Below are 16813 nucleotides of genomic sequence, written 5' to 3' on the forward strand. Positions count from 1 at the left end.
ATTATGATCTATCCAGTAATATTCGTTCTCCAACCGTCCAACGTTAGCAACGACCACCGATACGACCTTTTTCCCTTGTCATTATCAACAAACAACAATGATTAAAAAATTTCTAATTTTCAAATGACAAACTTACCAAAACTACTAAAATTTCAAAGTTAAAAAAATAAGATAAACAAAGAAACAAACAAAATGCAGCAGGGATGCGCAGGGCACGAGATCCACTGCCACCGTACACGTGGACAACCAAACATCTTTACTCACTGCAAAGATACTCTCACACGTCACTCATTAATTTAACTTGTAATGTATATAGTAAGTAAATCTCAAAAAACCATATAGTAGTAAATTTTAGTATTTATCTTTTTGATTAACCAAAAAAAAAAAAAATGGATACAAAATAAAAATATCGAAAAAGCAAACAAACCTCCGTGCAATCATATCATATGCATGGCCTTTAAAGGGTTTACTTCACCTTCCCCTCCGATTGCTAGAGTTACTGTGCTCTTCAGCAATCTTCCCGTCACAGTCACATCTCATCCGTACACGTGGACCCACAGCTGATTGATTCGTCTTACCTTTGGCCGTTTCGTCTCTCTCTCTCTCTCTCTCTCTCTCTCTTTTCTCGCTCAATCACTTCCGTATATATCATCGGACTCATCAGAGTGATAATTCTCGCTTCTCTCAGTTTCAAGATTTATACAAAGGAGATAGAGAGAGAGAGAGAGAGAGAGAACGAAACGAAGCTTTGTTGCGTTTCTCGTCTTCCCTCCGACGCTGCTGTATCGATTAACAAGGTTCGTGATCTCTCTACGTGTGCTGCTCTGGTTACGAAAACATTTTACGGTTGATCAAGTTTTTTTTGGCTGGATCTCTCCGAACGAGAGTTTATTGTTATCGATCTCTTCTGTGCGTGATGTCGCAAATCTCTTCGGGATTGTTTTCTTGTTCTTTGATATTATTTGGATTCCCGACGTTTCCATGATTATATCGTTCAATTGCTGTTGTTTTAGTTTGTGATTGATCCGTTGTTGTATAAAACAGTCGTTTCAACTGAAGATGCCGAATCCAGTTTGTTTTATTAACCTTTTTTTTTACTCACGTTTTGATCATGGCATTGTTGTGGTGTTGTTTCCTTCAATTTCTGAATGTATTCACTGTTCTGCTATTGCGAGCTAAATGGATCTGATCGGTTTATGTGAATGCAGGGCATGATCGTTGGACTTGTAATTGGCTAATCAGTGTGGAGCAATGTCGTCTTTTAATCTCAGTGTAGATGCGAATCATCAGAATGGGAATGCCAAGAATGCTGCAGATTCTTCTTCGCTAACAGTGGAAGATATTGATGACTTCGATTTCTCCAAGTTGCTAGAGAAGCCAAGGCCGTTGAATATTGATAGACTGAGATCACTTGATGAAAGGTCTCTTACTGAATTAGCTGGCTCACCACAACTTAGAAATGCAGATATTAGTGCTCCTCGGGTCCATGATCATGCGGCGGATTATGTGATTTCACCTAGCGTTGGTGGTAGGAGGTCTGGATTCAATACTCCTAGGTCACTCCCTGGATTTGAGTCTCATCCTATGGTTGGTGAGGCCTGGGATGCTTTGAGGCGCTCTATGGTTTACTTTCGTGGACAACCTGTTGGGACTATTGCTGCTGTCGATAATTCTGAAGAAAAACTCAACTATGATCAGGTTCTAATTGTCATGTTTCTTTTATGAAACCCTTGTGTTGGTTGATCTGGTTATGTTGCTGACTTTATCTTTTTTTTAGGTGTTCGTGAGAGATTTTGTACCAAGTGCTTTAGCGTTCCTGATGAATGGAGAGCCAGATATTGTAAAAAACTTCATTTTAAAGACTCTTCGTCTTCAATCATGGGAGAAAAAGATTGATAGATTCCAGCTTGGTGAAGGAGTTATGCCTGCTAGCTTCAAAGTTTTCCATGATCCTGTTAGAAACCACGAAACACTGATAGCTGATTTTGGCGAGAGTGCAATTGGAAGGGTAGCGCCAGTTGATTCTGGTTTTTGGTGGATTATACTGCTCAGAGCATACACAAAATCTACAGGAGACTCTTCTCTTGCTGACATGCCTGAATGCCAGAAGGGTATACGGCTGATACTGAGCCTGTGTCTGTCTGAGGGATTTGATACCTTTCCCACTCTCTTATGCGCCGATGGTTGCAGTATGATTGATCGCAGGATGGTGAGCAGCAAATTTTCTTTATTTAGTTATTTCTAGTGATTCTTTCTACGAGGAGACAGTTTTGAGCTAGCTGTTTCATCAGTTTTCCATTTTTCTAATATTGTGTTCTCTGTTTTATAGGGAGTTTATGGTTACCCTATAGAGATTCAAGCCCTCTTCTTTATGGCCTTAAGATGTGCATTGCTCCTGCTTAAACATGACGGAGAAGGTAAGGAAATGGTGGAACAGATAGTTAAGCGACTTCATGCATTGAGCTACCACATGAGGAGCTACTTTTGGCTAGACTCGAAGCAGCTTAATGACATTTACCGATATAAGACAGAGGAATACTCTCACACTGCTGTCAACAAGTTCAACGTGATCCCTGATTCTCTTCCAGAATGGGTTTTCGATTTTATGCCGCCTCACGGAGGGTTTTTTATCGGCAACGTGAGCCCTGCAAGAATGGATTTCCGATGGTTTGCATTGGGTAATTGTATAGCCATATTGTCTTCCTTGGCTACTCCTGAACAGTCGACAGCAATTATGGATCTCATAGAATCTCGATGGGAAGAATTGGTAGGAGAAATGCCACTGAAAGTTTGCTATCCCGCAATAGAAAGCCATGAATGGAGAATAGTAACTGGTTGTGACCCCAAGAACACTCGGTGGAGCTACCACAATGGAGGATCCTGGCCAGGTAATTTTTCTTGTTCTCCTGTCCCAGTGTTCTTCTGGTTCTACTGTGGTACTTTTAATCTTAGTAAAAGGCTAATCTGACCCTTATTGATGTAACTAACTAATTATGTTTATTGATTCACAGTGCTGCTATGGCTTTTGACGGCTGCTTGTATTAAAACTGGTCGACCTCAAATAGCAAGACGAGCAATTGAAGTAGCTGAGGCTAGGCTTCATAAGGACCATTGGCCTGAATACTATGATGGAAAGGTAGGGAGATACGTGGGGAAACAGTCACGTAAAAACCAGACTTGGTCAATAGCCGGATACTTAGTAGCCAAGATGATGCTGGAAGATCCGTCACATGTTGGTATGGTTTCTCTCGAGGAAGACAAACAGATGAAACCCGTTATGAGAAGATCCAACTCCTGGACTTGTTGAAAACATTAGAAAGAGATGGGCTAAGAAGCACCTGATCATGATTCCTGGCTTTAATGTTGATAACGACTCTTTCTTCGTTTTTATCATTTGCACATTTAACGTTGTTTGCTTTGTGAAATATTTTTAGACTATGGAAGATTTTAAGCATAAAAAGATTTCGTATGTTTAGCTTAATGTATTTTATTATAAGCGTTCTCTCTCTATTGAAATGACTACAGAGCAGAAAGGGATCTTTCTTGATCTGCAAGGTAAAAAAAACGAAAAACCCAATTATTCTTCACAATTTGTTCAGACATCAAGGTTCCGTGCAATGATGCCTTCAAATGTAACACCAGGTCCAAAAGCCAGAATCAGACCCCACTCGTTTTCTTCTTCATTCATGCTCCTCACTTTCTTGCTCTCCTCCAGCATATACTCCAACACATAAACGATCGAATTGCTGCTCGCATTGCCATAATCCATGAGAGCTCTTCTGCTTGGACTCAGCTTCTCAGGCGACAAGTTAAGTCGCTTCTCCATTCGGTTCAAGATGGCCGGTCCACCTGGATGAACCGCCCAGAACATTTGGTTATAGTCTTTATGAGCCAGTCCCGCTTTTCCTATGAGCTTCTTGCAAAAATTCTCCACGTTGTCTTCTATTATCTGTGGAAGTTCTCTGGCTAGCTTGAAGTTTATCCCTTGTTCCGTTAGCCTCCCATCTATCGTCTTCTCTGTGTCTGCGCCATGAAAATGCAATCCAAGTTTATCCAAAAATATTGTATAGGCATATAATAGGATGCACAAAACTTGTTGGTTTTTTACCAGGCAAGAAATTCTGTATTGCAGTGTGAAGCTCAAAGAGAGGCTTCTCGCATATGGGGTCTGGATCGGATCCGATGATCATAGCTCCGGCTCCATCACCAAACAACGCGACCCCAACAAGATCATACGGTCTATCCACACTTGGGGGTTTGAACCCAATGATGGTTGTCTCGGACGTGGCAAGCAAAACTCTACTTCCCGGATTATTCTCGGCTATGTCTTTGGCTACACGGAGACCTGCAACGCCACCAGAACAACCGACGAAGTAGAGCAGAACACGGTGTGTGTCAGGACTGAGTCCAAGCCCCTTGGCTAAGTACAAGTCCCCACCAGGAAGACGAGCTTCGCTTGAGGAGACATAGACCAGGTGAGTTATGTCCGAAATAGAACGCCCCCAGTTCTTGATGCAGGCTCTGGAGGCTTCTACTGCCATCTCAGTCACTGCATCATTGCAGATGTCGAGACGCTGTGTGACTGTGGATCCTCCTTCAATGGCAAGTTCTGGATACTTCTTGAGTATCTCCTCCGACATCACAACATACCTTGTCTTCACCGTTGTTGTCTTGCCTGTGAATAGCAAACGAACAGTTCAAACAAACCTCAGTTCTCACAGGAGCTTACAAGATGAGATTAAAAAAATTGAAGAAACGAGGTTAAAGTGAAGACATTACAGAGACGAGTAAGCTTCTGTTTGAGTTCTGGGTCGTCACATTTGGTGGTTTTGAAGTAGCCATCGACTAAGTACTCTTGCATCACTAGCTGGTGAGGAAAGGCTTTTCCGAGAGCAAGAATTGTCGCTTTTCCCGGGTTTGATTTCTTCTCTGAACCCAATTCTGTGGCATCGATGCTTCCCATTTCTTATCTGTTTTCTCTTGTCAAAGACTCAAATCTTGGGTCTGTAAAAAAGGTTCAAAGTGAAGGCAATATATATACACTGCAGCTTTTGCAGTTTATGACCTGCATCTTGTGCGGTGTTTCTGTCTAGTTGAAATTTGGTGAAGATTAGGTGTAGGATTCAGGCACTTCATGTTTATTGCATTGGCTCTTTATAAAACCCAACTCCAATTCTTCGAAAATTTTCTCTTGATACATAGTCTTTGGGTGTGTTATAGTTATAGTAGTCTTTGTACATTTTCACACTTAAAAAGACTGAAATTGAAATTAACTAAAGCTTCTTGCTAGTTCAAGTATGGTTAAGAGTAAACACTAATATCAACCCCATGGAATGAAAAGGTCGATGAGATTCTTTTATTCTGCTCTTATGGCTAAAACATTTCTGATTCTGTTGTTGAGTATCAAAATTTGCTGAGTTTCTACATGTATGATGGATCATCATATGAGAGACAGCAAAAATTAGAAGAACAAATGAGGAAAGGTGAAGAGATAAAATGAAATTTCTGCTCAAACCTATTCCCTACCTATGCCCTTTGCTTGAATCTTCATATCCTTTTTTCTCCCAATGCACATACGTGAACCTTATCGATGAAACATACGGTTTTGATTATGACTTGTTAGAGGTCTGAGAGACACTTACCACTGATGAAGTCAATCACTTTGGTAAGTGACTCATCAAGTTTGGCAGTGACTGCAGCTAAGTTCTCCAAAAATTCTTCAGAAGTTGGTCTATTGCCATCCACAATATCAGTCACACCTTTTATTAGAATCGTAGGCACCTTAAAAATATCAGCCACATACGCCACTGCTGCTCCCTGAAATGCCAAGATTCCGAGAATAAGCCGTAGTAACTGATAAAAGACACAGTGACAAACACATAGATTGGAGTTACGTTCATTAACACAGGAAACTTAAGGATTGTATACCTCCATGTCTTTAACTGTAGCATCATTTGCTGTGATGGATTCTTCGTCATGTGGAGACATATCCATAGAATCGCCAGTGGATAATCTTCCCACCTAGGGACATCATCACAACCAAATCATAAATCTACCACTTATGGCACTTGTATATATGCTAAACAGATGAAGTAATAATACAAAAATTGCATGAGGATCAAATGGTGAACTCAGAGCAACCTTTAGGTTGAGCTCCTTTATAAGGTTGGGTGTGGGGAAGGCTTTCCGCATACCAACACCATATAGATCAAGGACCTGCAGTAAGTACAGAGAAAGTTTTTAGGAAAAGGCAAAAATATTTGGAACGAGAATGAAAGTATTTCACTCAAGAACATGAGCTTTTACTTTGCAACTGATACAGTCATACAGATACATGAACAATACAAAAGAGAACTTACAGGAACGGGTATCCTTCTGTCATGGAAAGCAACAGTGGAGACAACATAAACATCGCTAATACATGCTCCTTTGGCCTGTAAAGACCATTAAAAAAGAAACAAGGATGGTGTTCATTATTTTTGACACAAAAGAGGCATGAGAGCGACTATGTGTAGAGTAAGATATACCTTAAAGCCACCGGCGGTTCCCGCATTAACGATCAAGTCTGGTTGAATTGCTAGAATGGAAGCATAAGTGACGAGAGATGCAGGAACCGTGCCAACACTCTCTACCCCTGAACATAATAGAACAAGAGTTAGAAAAAAAGCTACAAGCCCATATAACACATGAACAGTAGAGATAACACCAAGAACTTCAAAAAAACATCCTGAAACACTAACAATCACACAACCACATGGATATACACATACCTAGAGTTGAATCCTTTCCTGGACACACAATATTGATGTTCAAGTCTTTATACATTCCTTTAAACAGAACCCAAGTCACCTCTTTTGGAAACTCACGGCGTATTAACTTGTTCAACAAGCCGTAATCTGTTGATCAGAGGCTGAGCCTCCTTTTGCATAGCTGCCAATACACAGAATCATTAGAAAAAGGAAGAATCATCCCAATCAAAGAGGAGTAAATCAAAATTAGTACCGACGATGAAGACAATGGTATGAATCGGCCGTTTCTCTCCTTGACCCATAAGCTCTTCCATAGCCGTCGGCGGCGATTCGTCAAAGATCAAAATTTTCCTAGATTTCCCACCGGAAATTGGAAACGTACATACGAAATTAAAATACCCAGCTCTGACCCGACCCGACCCGACCCGGACCAGACCCAACCTTAAATTAACATTTATTTATTTATTTTGTTTTCGCATAAATAATTAAATAAAAAAGGAAAGAAAAAGAAAAAAAACGTTGACGGCTTGACGGCCGTTTATGACACGTAAGCAAACAATCCAAAACGAGACGGTCGTTCGTTATTTCATATCCTCACTTTCTTCGCTCACTGCTTTATCCTCTCAATCTTCTTCTCTTCTCTTGTCTCGCCTCTCTCCAATGGAGGTTACCTCCACCTTCGTCTCAACCACCACTAGATCGTCTAAATATCTTACCTTAACTTCGTATTCTCCGGTGATTCTTCCGGCTTCTAGTCTACGCTCCATCCGCCGTGATTTTCTCGGATGTTGTCACAGTCTCCGTCCTTCTCCTCACAATCTTCGAACTCGCTCCGGGAAGCGAAATTCTCGTCTTTTTTATACTCGATCGCCTCGTTTGGTTGTTAGAGCTTCTATCGACTCTGGTTTGATTCTTGTTGTTGTTGCTGTCACTGCCTTCTCCGCCATTGCTTTCGCTTACTGCCACAATTCTTTCAGGAAACGCAAATCTTCCCATGAGGTAATTTCAAATTCTCTGATTTTAGTCAATTCCTAGGTTTTGTTTCCATTAAAGTACCAATATTTAATCAAAGTTGCTGCCTTTTTTTTTTAATAAAATTCGATAAGAATTCTGATTCTGACTAGCTTTAACTGTTCAGATTGCAGCATCTCCTCCAAAGATTCATGGCGGAAAAAGTGGACATTTAGATGGAGATGTTCATAAAGGAAGTCCTGTGGAAATAAATGGAGGGTTCAGTAAGGAGGCTCATGGAGTCCACGAAACTACTGTGATGGAGTTGGAAGAAGAGGAGGCTCATCGAGTTAAGGAAATTACTGTGATGGAGTATGATTCATTTTTGCCTAAACAAACGGATATGGTAGCTGAGGATTCTCAGTTTGCTGTTGCCAGTGTCAGCACAGTTGCAAAGGAACATACTTTAATAGATNTGACTGCAGCTAAGTTCTCCAAAAATTCTTCAGAAGTTGGTCTATTGCCGTCCACAATATCAGTCACACCTTAAAGATATCAGCCACATATGCAACTGCTGCTCCCTGAAATCCCAAGATTCCGAGAATAAGCCGCAGTAAGTGATAAAGACACAAAGACAAACACATAGATTGGAGCCACGTTCATAAATACAGGAAACTAATGGATTGTATACCTCCATGTCTTTAACTGTAGCATCATTTGCTGTGNATTTCTGATTCTGTTGTTGAGTATCAAAATTTGCTGAGTTTCTACATGTATGATGGATCATCATATGAGAGACAGCAAAAATTAGAAGAACAAATGAGGAAAGGTGAAGAGATAAAATGAAATTTCTGCTCAAACCTATTCCCTACCTATGCCCTTTGCTTGAATCTTCATATCCTTTTTTCTCCCAATGCACATACGTGAACCTTATCGATGAAACATACGGTTTTGATTATGACTTGTTAGAGGTCTGAGAGACACTTACCACTGATGAAGTCAATCACTTTGGTAAGTGACTCATCAAGTTTGGCAGTGACTGCAGCTAAGTTCTCCAAAAATTCTTCAGAAGTTGGTCTATTGCCATCCACAATATCAGTCACACCTTTTATTAGAATCGTAGGCACCTTAAAAATATCAGCCACATACGCCACTGCTGCTCCCTGAAATGCCAAGATTCCGAGAATAAGCCGTAGTAACTGATAAAAGACACAGTGACAAACACATAGATTGGAGTTACGTTCATTAACACAGGAAACTTAAGGATTGTATACCTCCATGTCTTTAACTGTAGCATCATTTGCTGTGATGGATTCTTCGTCATGTGGAGACATATCCATAGAATCGCCAGTGGATAATCTTCCCACCTAGGGACATCATCACAACCAAATCATAAATCTACCACTTATGGCACTTGTATATATGCTAAACAGATGAAGTAATAATACAAAAATTGCATGAGGATCAAATGGTGAACTCAGAGCAACCTTTAGGTTGAGCTCCTTTATAAGGTTGGGTGTGGGGAAGGCTTTCCGCATACCAACACCATATAGATCAAGGACCTGCAGTAAGTACAGAGAAAGTTTTTAGGAAAAGGCAAAAATATTTGGAACGAGAATGAAAGTATTTCACTCAAGAACATGAGCTTTTACTTTGCAACTGATACAGTCATACAGATACATGAACAATACAAAAGAGAACTTACAGGAACGGGTATCCTTCTGTCATGGAAAGCAACAGTGGAGACAACATAAACATCGCTAATACATGCTCCTTTGGCCTGTAAAGACCATTAAAAAAGAAACAAGGATGGTGTTCATTATTTTTGACACAAAAGAGGCATGAGAGCGACTATGTGTAGAGTAAGATATACCTTAAAGCCACCGGCGGTTCCCGCATTAACGATCAAGTCTGGTTGAATTGCTAGAATGGAAGCATAAGTGACGAGAGATGCAGGAACCGTGCCAACACTCTCTACCCCTGAACATAATAGAACAAGAGTTAGAAAAAAAGCTACAAGCCCATATAACACATGAACAGTAGAGATAACACCAAGAACTTCAAAAAAACATCCTGAAACACTAACAATCACACAACCACATGGATATACACATACCTAGAGTTGAATCCTTTCCTGGACACACAATATTGATGTTCAAGTCTTTATACATTCCTTTAAACAGAACCCAAGTCACCTCTTTTGGAAACTCACGGCGTATTAACTTGTTCAACAAGCCGTAATCTGTTGATCAGAGGCTGAGCCTCCTTTTGCATAGCTGCCAATACACAGAATCATTAGAAAAAGGAAGAATCATCCCAATCAAAGAGGAGTAAATCAAAATTAGTACCGACGATGAAGACAATGGTATGAATCGGCCGTTTCTCTCCTTGACCCATAAGCTCTTCCATAGCCGTCGGCGGCGATTCGTCAAAGATCAAAATTTTCCTAGATTTCCCACCGGAAATTGGAAACGTACATACGAAATTAAAATACCCAGCTCTGACCCGACCCGACCCGACCCGGACCAGACCCAACCTTAAATTAACATTTATTTATTTATTTTGTTTTCGCATAAATAATTAAATAAAAAAGGAAAGAAAAAGAAAAAAAACGTTGACGGCTTGACGGCCGTTTATGACACGTAAGCAAACAATCCAAAACGAGACGGTCGTTCGTTATTTCATATCCTCACTTTCTTCGCTCACTGCTTTATCCTCTCAATCTTCTTCTCTTCTCTTGTCTCGCCTCTCTCCAATGGAGGTTACCTCCACCTTCGTCTCAACCACCACTAGATCGTCTAAATATCTTACCTTAACTTCGTATTCTCCGGTGATTCTTCCGGCTTCTAGTCTACGCTCCATCCGCCGTGATTTTCTCGGATGTTGTCACAGTCTCCGTCCTTCTCCTCACAATCTTCGAACTCGCTCCGGGAAGCGAAATTCTCGTCTTTTTTATACTCGATCGCCTCGTTTGGTTGTTAGAGCTTCTATCGACTCTGGTTTGATTCTTGTTGTTGTTGCTGTCACTGCCTTCTCCGCCATTGCTTTCGCTTACTGCCACAATTCTTTCAGGAAACGCAAATCTTCCCATGAGGTAATTTCAAATTCTCTGATTTTAGTCAATTCCTAGGTTTTGTTTCCATTAAAGTACCAATATTTAATCAAAGTTGCTGCCTTTTTTTTTTAATAAAATTCGATAAGAATTCTGATTCTGACTAGCTTTAACTGTTCAGATTGCAGCATCTCCTCCAAAGATTCATGGCGGAAAAAGTGGACATTTAGATGGAGATGTTCATAAAGGAAGTCCTGTGGAAATAAATGGAGGGTTCAGTAAGGAGGCTCATGGAGTCCACGAAACTACTGTGATGGAGTTGGAAGAAGAGGAGGCTCATCGAGTTAAGGAAATTACTGTGATGGAGTATGATTCATTTTTGCCTAAACAAACGGATATGGTAGCTGAGGATTCTCAGTTTGCTGTTGCCAGTGTCAGCACAGTTGCAAAGGAACATACTTTAATAGATGATGATGAGTCCCGTTCATCTTCCATAGTTAATGGGTCTGTTGCTTTGGAATCAGCTACCTTGGGGGTTAAAACGCCTGAAATGGAAGTTGAAAGCGGCGNACATAGATTGGAGCCACGTTCATAAATACAGGAAACTAATGGATTGTATACCTCCATGTCTTTAACTGTAGCATCATTTGCTGTGATGGATTCTTCGTCATGTGGAGACATATCCATAGAATCGCCAGTGGATAATCTTCCCACCTGGGGACATCATCACAACCAAATCATAAATCTACCACTTATGGCCCTTGTATATATGCAAAACAGATGAAGAAATAATCAAAAAATTGCATGAGGATCAAATGGTGAACTCAGAGCAACCTTTAGGTTGAGCTCCTTTATAAGGTTGGGTGTTGGGAAGGCTTTCCGCATACCAACACCATATAGATCAAGGACCTGCAGAAAGTACAGAGGAAAGTTTTTAGGAAAAGGCAAAAATATTTGGAATGAGAATGCAAATATATCACTCAAGAACATGAGCTTTTTACTTTGCAACTGATACAGATACATAAACAAAACAAAAGAGAACTTACAGGAACGGGTATCCTTCTGTCATGGAAAGCAACATTGGAGACGACAAAAACATCGCTAATACATGCTCCTTTGGCCTGTAAAGACCATTTAAAAAAAAAAAACAAGGATGGTGTTCATTCTTTTTGACAAAAAAGAGGCATAAGACCAGACTATTTAGAGAAAGAAACTTGTAATGTAAAGTACCTTAAAGCCACCAGCGGTTCCCGCATTAATGATCAAGTCTGGTTGAATAGCTAGAATGGAAGCATAAGTGACGAGAGATGCAGGAACCGTGCCAACACTCTCTACCCCTGAATATAATAGAACAAGAGTTGGCAAAAAAGCTACAAGCCCCAGACATTCAGATTTTAGTAAAAAGTGACCATTAGAGATAACAAAACAGCAAAGAACTTCACAAAAACATCCTACAATCACACAACCACATGAATATACACATACCTAGAGTTGAATCCTTCAATATTGATGTTCAAGTCTTTACACATTCCTTTAAACAGAACCCAAGTCAAATTTTTTTTTCAAAACATTAACAAGAAAGCCGTAAAGAACTCACGGCGAATTAACTTCTTGAACAAGCCGTAATCTGTTGATCAGAGGCTGAGCTTCCTTTTGCATTGCTGCCAAATAAACAGAATCATTAGAAAAAAAAAAGAAGAATCATCCCAATCAAATCAAAGAGAAGGAGACCAAAATTAGTACCGACGATGAAGACGATGGTCACGATCGGCCGTTTCTCTCCTTGACCCATAAGCTCTTCCATAGCCGTCGGCGGCGATTCGTCAAAGATCAAAATTTTCCCACCGGGAATTGGAAACGTACGTACGAAATTAAAAAACCCAGCTCCGACCCGACCCGATCCGTTCCGGACCAGACCCAACCTTAAATTAACTTTGTTTTCGCATAAATAATTAAAAAGGAAAAAAAACGTTGACGGCTTGACGGCCGTTTATGACACGTAAGCAAACAATCCAAAACGGAGTCCGTCGTTCGTTATTTCATATCCTCACTTTCTTCGCTCACTGCTTTATCCTCTCAATCTTCTTCTCTTCTCTTCTCTTCTCTTCGTCGCCTCTCTCCAATGGAGGTTACCTCCACCTTCGTCTCAACCACCACTAGATCGTCTAAATATCTCACCCTAACTTCGTACTCTCCGGTGATTCTTCCGGCTTCTAGTCTACGCTCCATCCGCCGTGATTTTCTCGGATGTTGTCACAGTCTCCATCCTTCTCCTCACAATCTTCGAACTCGCTCCGGGAAGCGAAATTCTCTTCGCTCTTATACTCGATCGCCTCGTTTGGTTGTTAGAGCTTCTATCGACTCTGGTTTGATTCTTGTTGTTGTTGCTGTCACTGCCTTCTCCGCCATTGCTTTCGCTTACTGCCACAATTCTTTCAGGAAACGCAAATCTTCCCATGAGGTAATTTCAAATTCTCTGATTTTAGTCAATTCCTAGGTTTTGTTTCCATTAAAGTACCAATATTTAATCAAAGTTGCTGCCTTTTTTTTTTAATAAAATTCGATAAGAATTCTGATTCTGACTAGCTTTAACTGTTCAGATTGCAGCATCTCCTCCAAAGATTCATGGCGGAAAAAGTGGACATTTAGATGGAGATGTTCATAAAGGAAGTCCTGTGGAAATAAATGGAGGGTTCAGTAAGGAGGCTCATGGAGTCCACGAAACTACTGTGATGGAGTTGGAAGAAGAGGAGGCTCATCGAGTTAAGGAAATTACTGTGATGGAGTATGATTCATTTTTGCCTAAACAAACGGATATGGTAGCTGAGGATTCTCAGTTTGCTGTTGCCAGTGTCAGCACAGTTGCAAAGGAACATACTTTAATAGATGATGATGAGTCCCGTTCATCTTCCATAGTTAATGGGTCTGTTGCTTTGGAATCAGCTACCTTGGGGGTTAAAACGCCTGAAATGGAAGTTGAAAGCGGCGAAGAGAAGAAGAGTATGGAGCATGATTTTTCACAAGCAGTGGTGGGAATTCAGTCGATTGCTTCTCCACTTGTGGTAGATGATACACGTGCTCTAGAGTATGAGTACAATGGTTTGCTCCAGAAGCCTGTTGAGTACAGCGTCTTCACGGAGAGTAAGAGAGAAGAGATTCACACGTTTTATGGGCCTAATCATTCATCAGCCAAGTCTTCAAGGTCGACTAGTCTTAAAGCAGTCTCTCCTACTGTTACTTCTGCAACTAATAGTTTATTGCTGGACCACAAGAACAATGGAATAATTGATACTCAGTTCCCAGGACATAGTTCTGGTCAGTCTACTGGTACGTTGAAAATGTGTATACTTACTGTGTTGGATTTGGCACAATCTTATGTTTCCTTTATGAGAAGCTAGTTGGTTTCTGTTTCAGGTGATGTTCAAGAAGAAAAACTTGTGTCACACGGTAACGGCGGTTTATCTCACACTAGGAAAGATGTTAATGGAGACTGGAAATTTCCAAATGATGGGAAGCATGTGGGTCACCAGACTGATGAAAGCATGCCCCAGTTCCCTGCTCAAATCCTTAAGCTAGATAATAGTAATGGACGTTCTCCTGAAACTAATGATGCTTACAACCGTTTACTTAGAGATGGAAGGTAATAAGTATTCTCTGGTTTGAATCTTGGCTAACCTTTTTTTCCTCTTCTACTGCTAATTCTTTCTTGGGATGTTTTAGTCGTCCCAGTGAGATGTTACTAGATTGTTTAATTTGGAGAGTGTTTTTATTCATATATAATAGGCTAAAGGATTGCATAAACTTGCTCGAAGATTTGGACCAAAGGGATCTATTGGACATGGACAAGGTACTGAGCAATATGGATCAAAGCTTTAGTATTGCTGCTCCATGAAGAGTGGATTTTTGTCACTGATATTTTCTTCGCCTATTACCTCACATCAGATTTATCATGCAAGTTTCTTTAAAGCCTGCAAGAAGCAACGAGCTGTCAAGGAAGCATTTCGCTTTACCAAGTTGATTCTAAATCCAACCTTAAGCACATTCAATATGTTAATGTCTGTCTGCGCAAGCTCCCAGGACATAGAAGGTGATATTTTTTGTTTGCCAGTATAAAATCCTTGTTCTTGTCAATTTTTCATCCTCCTAAAGGTTGAAGTGTTACTTATGTAGGAGCTCGACGAGTTTTGCGTCTGGTACAAGAGAGCGGTATGACTGCTGATTGCAAACTTTACACAACTTTAATATCAAGTTGTGCTAAAAGCGGAAAAGTTGATGCAATGTTCGAGGTATAGATACCTTCCTTCCTTTGCCTGAAAGATACATACTTGGCTGGTTCTTTAATTTTCTGTTAAAACCATGAAGCATTATAGATTTCTGGAGCAAATTATCAATTTAAATCTAATGCTTGTCTGAGTGTTCCGTATGCTATTCTTGGTCTCCACAGCTCTTATACTCTCATTTCTCTCTCCGGACTTTTTTTTTTTTATTCTGTGGGGTTGTATTATTAGGTGTTCCACCAGATGTCAAATTCTGGAGTGGAAGCTAACCTTCACACGTTCGGTGCACTTATTGATGGCTGTGGTAGAGCTGGACAAATAGCAAAGGCATTTGGTGCTTATGGAATTTTAAGGTCTAAGGTAAGCATGCCACAATTTTGGATGCTCTCCTAAATTGTGTCAAGATTACAAAAATATCCTCTTTCTTCATGGCTACAGAATATATTTTCTAATCCTGCTCATACGTTCATATCTGATTTGGAATCTCAAAGTCCATTGTTACATTGATGACATGTTTGATGCAGTAGAATGTTAAGCCAGACCGGGTTGTATTCAATGCCCTCATCTCTGCATGTGGTCAATCAGGAGCTGTAGACCGTGCTTTTGATGTGTTAGCTGAAATGAAGGCTGAGACGCATCCTATAGACCCTGATCATATCACGATCGGTGCATTGATGAAGGCATGCTTTAATGCTGGTCAGGTGTGTAGCTTTCTTTCTGGTTCTTTTTCTGTTTTTCTATCTGATCCTTTTTCTGTTTTTCTCTTTCTAATAGTTTGAGAATAAGTTTATTGCAGGTTGAACGAGCAAAAGAAGTTTACCAGATGATCCATAAATATGAAATCAGGGGTACTCCAGAAGTTTATACCATTGCTGTGAATAGTTGCAGCAAGTCTGGGGACTGGGAATTTGCTTGTAGTATATACAAGGACATGAAAGAAAAAGGCGTGACCCCTGACGAGGTATGTTACATCATGATCAAAGTTGCAGATCTTTATGAGGCATGACGTGTCATTTACTCCATGCATACTAGTTTTAAAAAATTCATTTTTGAGTTAATTCTGAGGCGAGTGTTGTTTACTTACAGATATGTATACAAACATGAAATGTATATGTAATCTTGGTTTCGATCTTCTGCAGGTGTTTTTCAGTGCACTTATCGATGTTGCAGGACATGCAAAAATGTTAGACGAGGCCTTTGGCATTCTTCAGGATGCAAAATCTCAAGGAATACGTCTTGGAACTATATCATATAGCTCACTGATGGGAGCTTGTTGTAACGTAGGTGTTTCTTATTGCTAGAGTTTTTGAAGATTACTTAAGTTTTGAGCTGTCTACATCAAATTATTAAAATGTCCGTGATTGTACCTAGAGGAGAAACAGAAATTTGTTCTAGATTTTCACACTGATTTCTAGAAGTGAACAGGAAGCATCAAAAGATCCTTATTTGATAAAAATAGTTTTTGAGATGTTGTTTACATTATCTTTGGAATGGTGCAATTGCATTGACTTTCTTGGATTAAACTTGTATGAAGAAGCTACTAATAATTTGTTTGCTTTTGTTATTTAGGCGAAGGATTGGAAGAAAGCACTGGAGCTCTATGAAAAAATCAAGTCGATCAAACTTAGACCAACAGTTTCAACAATGAATGCCCTTATTACTGCTCTGTGTAAGACCTCGTATAACGCTATCTTAGTGTTTTACTTTATACAAAAAATGAAGATTATGTTGAATAAGAAAGAAACAAAATGCGATATGGTATCACTACACTTGCAGTATGTGAA

The 16813-nt window shown here is 40.1% G+C and overlaps 3 protein-coding genes and 3 pseudogenes across 3 annotated transcripts in view; 2 read left to right on the forward strand and 4 right to left on the reverse strand.

Moving 5' to 3' along the window:
* Positions 471-3478, forward strand: LOC104721304 (probable alkaline/neutral invertase B). Its single transcript, XM_010439258.2, has 5 exons — positions 471-797; positions 1209-1698; positions 1778-2209; positions 2330-2888; positions 3012-3478. Exons 2-5 carry the CDS (start codon positions 1252-1254, stop codon positions 3305-3307), a joined length of 1734 nt encoding a protein of 577 aa, XP_010437560.1. The 5' UTR covers positions 471-797; positions 1209-1251; the 3' UTR covers positions 3308-3478.
* Positions 3482-5093, reverse strand: LOC104721306 (type III polyketide synthase B). The gene is made up of 3 exons (XM_019232635.1): positions 4780-5093; positions 4109-4675; positions 3482-4023 (listed from the first exon to the last, which is right to left on the reverse strand). The coding sequence occupies exons 1-3, from the start codon at positions 4961-4963 to the stop codon at positions 3596-3598; spliced, it is 1179 nt and encodes a 392-aa protein (XP_019088180.1). The 5' UTR covers positions 4964-5093; the 3' UTR covers positions 3482-3595.
* On the reverse strand, positions 5330-7134 carry LOC104721305 (annotated as a pseudogene).
* Positions 8183-12556, reverse strand: LOC104721308 (annotated as a pseudogene).
* Positions 8433-10180, reverse strand: LOC104721307 (annotated as a pseudogene).
* Positions 12800-16813, forward strand: part of LOC104727569 (pentatricopeptide repeat-containing protein MRL1, chloroplastic-like) — a 7826-nt gene continuing 3812 nt past the window's right edge. Inside the window, exons 1-11 of the mRNA XM_010446663.2 lie at positions 12800-13213; positions 13353-14079; positions 14167-14392; positions 14536-14599; positions 14695-14839; positions 14923-15038; positions 15261-15389; positions 15557-15730; positions 15826-15990; positions 16169-16309; positions 16599-16698. Coding sequence (XP_010444965.1) covers positions 12875-13213; positions 13353-14079; positions 14167-14392; positions 14536-14599; positions 14695-14839; positions 14923-15038; positions 15261-15389; positions 15557-15730; positions 15826-15990; positions 16169-16309; positions 16599-16698 — 2326 coding nt within the window. The 5' untranslated portion in view covers positions 12800-12874. The remainder of the gene's footprint in view (positions 13214-13352; positions 14080-14166; positions 14393-14535; positions 14600-14694; positions 14840-14922; positions 15039-15260; positions 15390-15556; positions 15731-15825; positions 15991-16168; positions 16310-16598; positions 16699-16813) is intronic.

The sequence above is a fragment of the Camelina sativa genome, chromosome 11 (assembly GCF_000633955.1).
Source record: "Camelina sativa cultivar DH55 chromosome 11, Cs, whole genome shotgun sequence".
Taxonomy (NCBI): Eukaryota; Viridiplantae; Streptophyta; class Magnoliopsida; order Brassicales; family Brassicaceae; genus Camelina; species Camelina sativa.